Genomic DNA, 1,994 nt, shown 5'->3' with positions numbered 1-1,994 from the left:
CCGATTCTCAGACAAGTAAGTTTTACATCTGCATTACATAAATGCAATGCAGGTAAACGAACCAAATCAGTTTTAATGTTACAAATTTCATTCTGCATTTTAAGATATGATTGTTGTTGCCAAATGGACGTGATAATGTTGTCGGACGTCGTTTAATGCCTGCGAATAATACAGATGTCATTAAGATAATAGTTGCAGATCGTGCTACAGAATCAGCAAACCCAATCCTTCGTGTGCTGACGTGACTCGGTACTTAAAACAAAATGTTAAATCCATTCTTGTTGTGAGTAATTAGCAAATTAATTATGAAGCATAAAATTGGAGGAATGCCACTGAGAAAATTTTCTAACTTGTGAAAAGCGCTCTTATTATCAGAGTATATGAACAACTTCCGTCTAGAGCAGGGATCTCCAAACTTTCCAGCCTTAAGGCCATACTGATTACTCCAGTAAGTTCCGAGGGCCAAAACCATATTATCATTGTTGCCGGTGGTAAAAAGTGAAATAGTCCACTGATGAAAAAAAAGTCCGAAAAAGTACGCAACGTTTAAAAAAGGCTGCAAATCGGACTAAAGTCCGCAAAACGGCAACACTACATATTATTAATTTTCCTGTCATTATCTGTAATTTCCAGATTAGTCGTAGAGTACGAGCCATGAGGAGTAACGTGACAAGACATCTGGTGGACACAAGCGGAAATAGGTAGTACCTTCTATCGCTAACAGATGGCGCTAATAGCACGTACAGAATAATCTCGTTGGTTCGAGAAAGTTCTGGTGTCTTACACTCACTTCTAGATGGCAGTAATTGGAATATATAAGAAGGCTAGTGGCGCAACCACAAGTCAGTTCCTATGACACTGTTGTGAAATAAAATAGTGCGTACCTCCTTGAAACGTGTTTGTGCGTGTTTAAGTTTAAGACATCTTTATAACAGTATTTTGATTTGAATTGCTGCTTTCGTGTGCGATTTAGTAGTATGGAAAAGATGCGAAAAATTGATAGTGAATGCAGAAAATTCAAAGATCAGTGAAACATTCAGTATTTCGTAATTGAGTCCAGTAACAAGGCGCTATGTTTGATTTGCAATGAAAGCATAGCCGTTCTCAAACAATATAACATTAAACGTCATTATGAAACAAAATATTTTCGAAATTACTCAAAATATACAGGAAGTTTGCGGACAGAAAAATTCGAAGCTATGAAGTGCGGATTGAAATCGCAGCAATCTTCATTTACAAAACTCAAAACTGAACAAGAGGCTGCAACTCGTGCCAGCTTTCGTGCGGCTCTTGAAATTGTAAAACGTGGAAAATCTTTCACCGATGGAGAAATGATCAAAGAATGCATAATTGCAGTAGCCGAAGAAATGTGCCCTGAAAAGGTAAATTTATTAAAAACTGTCAGTATGTCAGCAAACACTGTGGCTCGAAGGGTGGAAAACATCGCTGAAAATATATCCTCTCAACTGTTGGCTGTACAAATGGACATGTTGAGTGGTTTTCTTTGGCCTTGGATGAGTCAACGGATGTGTCAGATACTGCTCAGGTGTTGATTTATATTCGAGGAGTAGATAAAAGCTATGAAGTGCATGAAGAACTTCTTGATGTGTATAGTATTCATGGCACAACTACTGGTACAGATATTTTTAAAGGAGTTGAAATGGCCATTAATCAAAGGAACCTTCGATGGAAAAACTTGAAATGTATTACAACTGATGGAGGCAAAAACATGAGTGGGGAAGATAAAGGAGTGGTAGCTCTTGTGTCAAAGGCTGTAGAAAATGACTGTGGTTCAAAACCATTAGTCTTACATTGTATCATTCATCAACAGTCTTTGTGCGGAAAATGTTTTGATATGTCTGAAGTTCTGAAACCAGTCATATCAACTGTTAATTTTATCAGATCTTTTGGGCTGAATCACCGACAATTCCGACAATTTATTGCAGAGATTGGAGAAAATGACTAACCTTATCATACTGCCGTACGTTGGCTTA

General features: G+C 37.6%; 1 protein-coding gene across 1 annotated transcript; it reads left to right on the top strand.

The window, feature by feature from the left end:
• Positions 1–1,199: 1,199 nt before the first annotated feature.
• Positions 1,200–1,966, top strand: LOC122273976 (protein FAM200A-like). Its single transcript, XM_043057936.1, has 2 exons — positions 1,200–1,546; positions 1,615–1,966. Exons 1-2 carry the CDS (start codon positions 1,200–1,202, stop codon positions 1,964–1,966), a joined length of 699 nt encoding a protein of 232 aa, XP_042913870.1.
• The last annotated feature ends 28 nt before the right edge of the window (positions 1,967–1,994 follow it).

The sequence above is a fragment of the Parasteatoda tepidariorum genome, unplaced genomic scaffold (assembly GCF_043381705.1).
Source record: "Parasteatoda tepidariorum isolate YZ-2023 unplaced genomic scaffold, CAS_Ptep_4.0 HiC_scaffold_13782, whole genome shotgun sequence".
Classification (NCBI taxonomy): Eukaryota; Metazoa; Arthropoda; class Arachnida; order Araneae; family Theridiidae; genus Parasteatoda; species Parasteatoda tepidariorum.
Note: the sequence above shows the minus strand (reverse complement) of the source record. Positions and strands in the feature narration are given on the sequence as shown.

Coding starts and splice junctions, on each gene's coding strand:
- LOC122273976 (XM_043057936.1), top strand. CDS start 1,200: ATGAAGTGCGGATTGAAATCGCAGCAATCTTCATTTACAAAACTCAAA. Junction 1,547..1,614: donor ATGTGTCAGATACTGCTCAG/GTGTTGATTTAT, acceptor TGATGTGTATAG/TATTCATGGCACAACTACTG.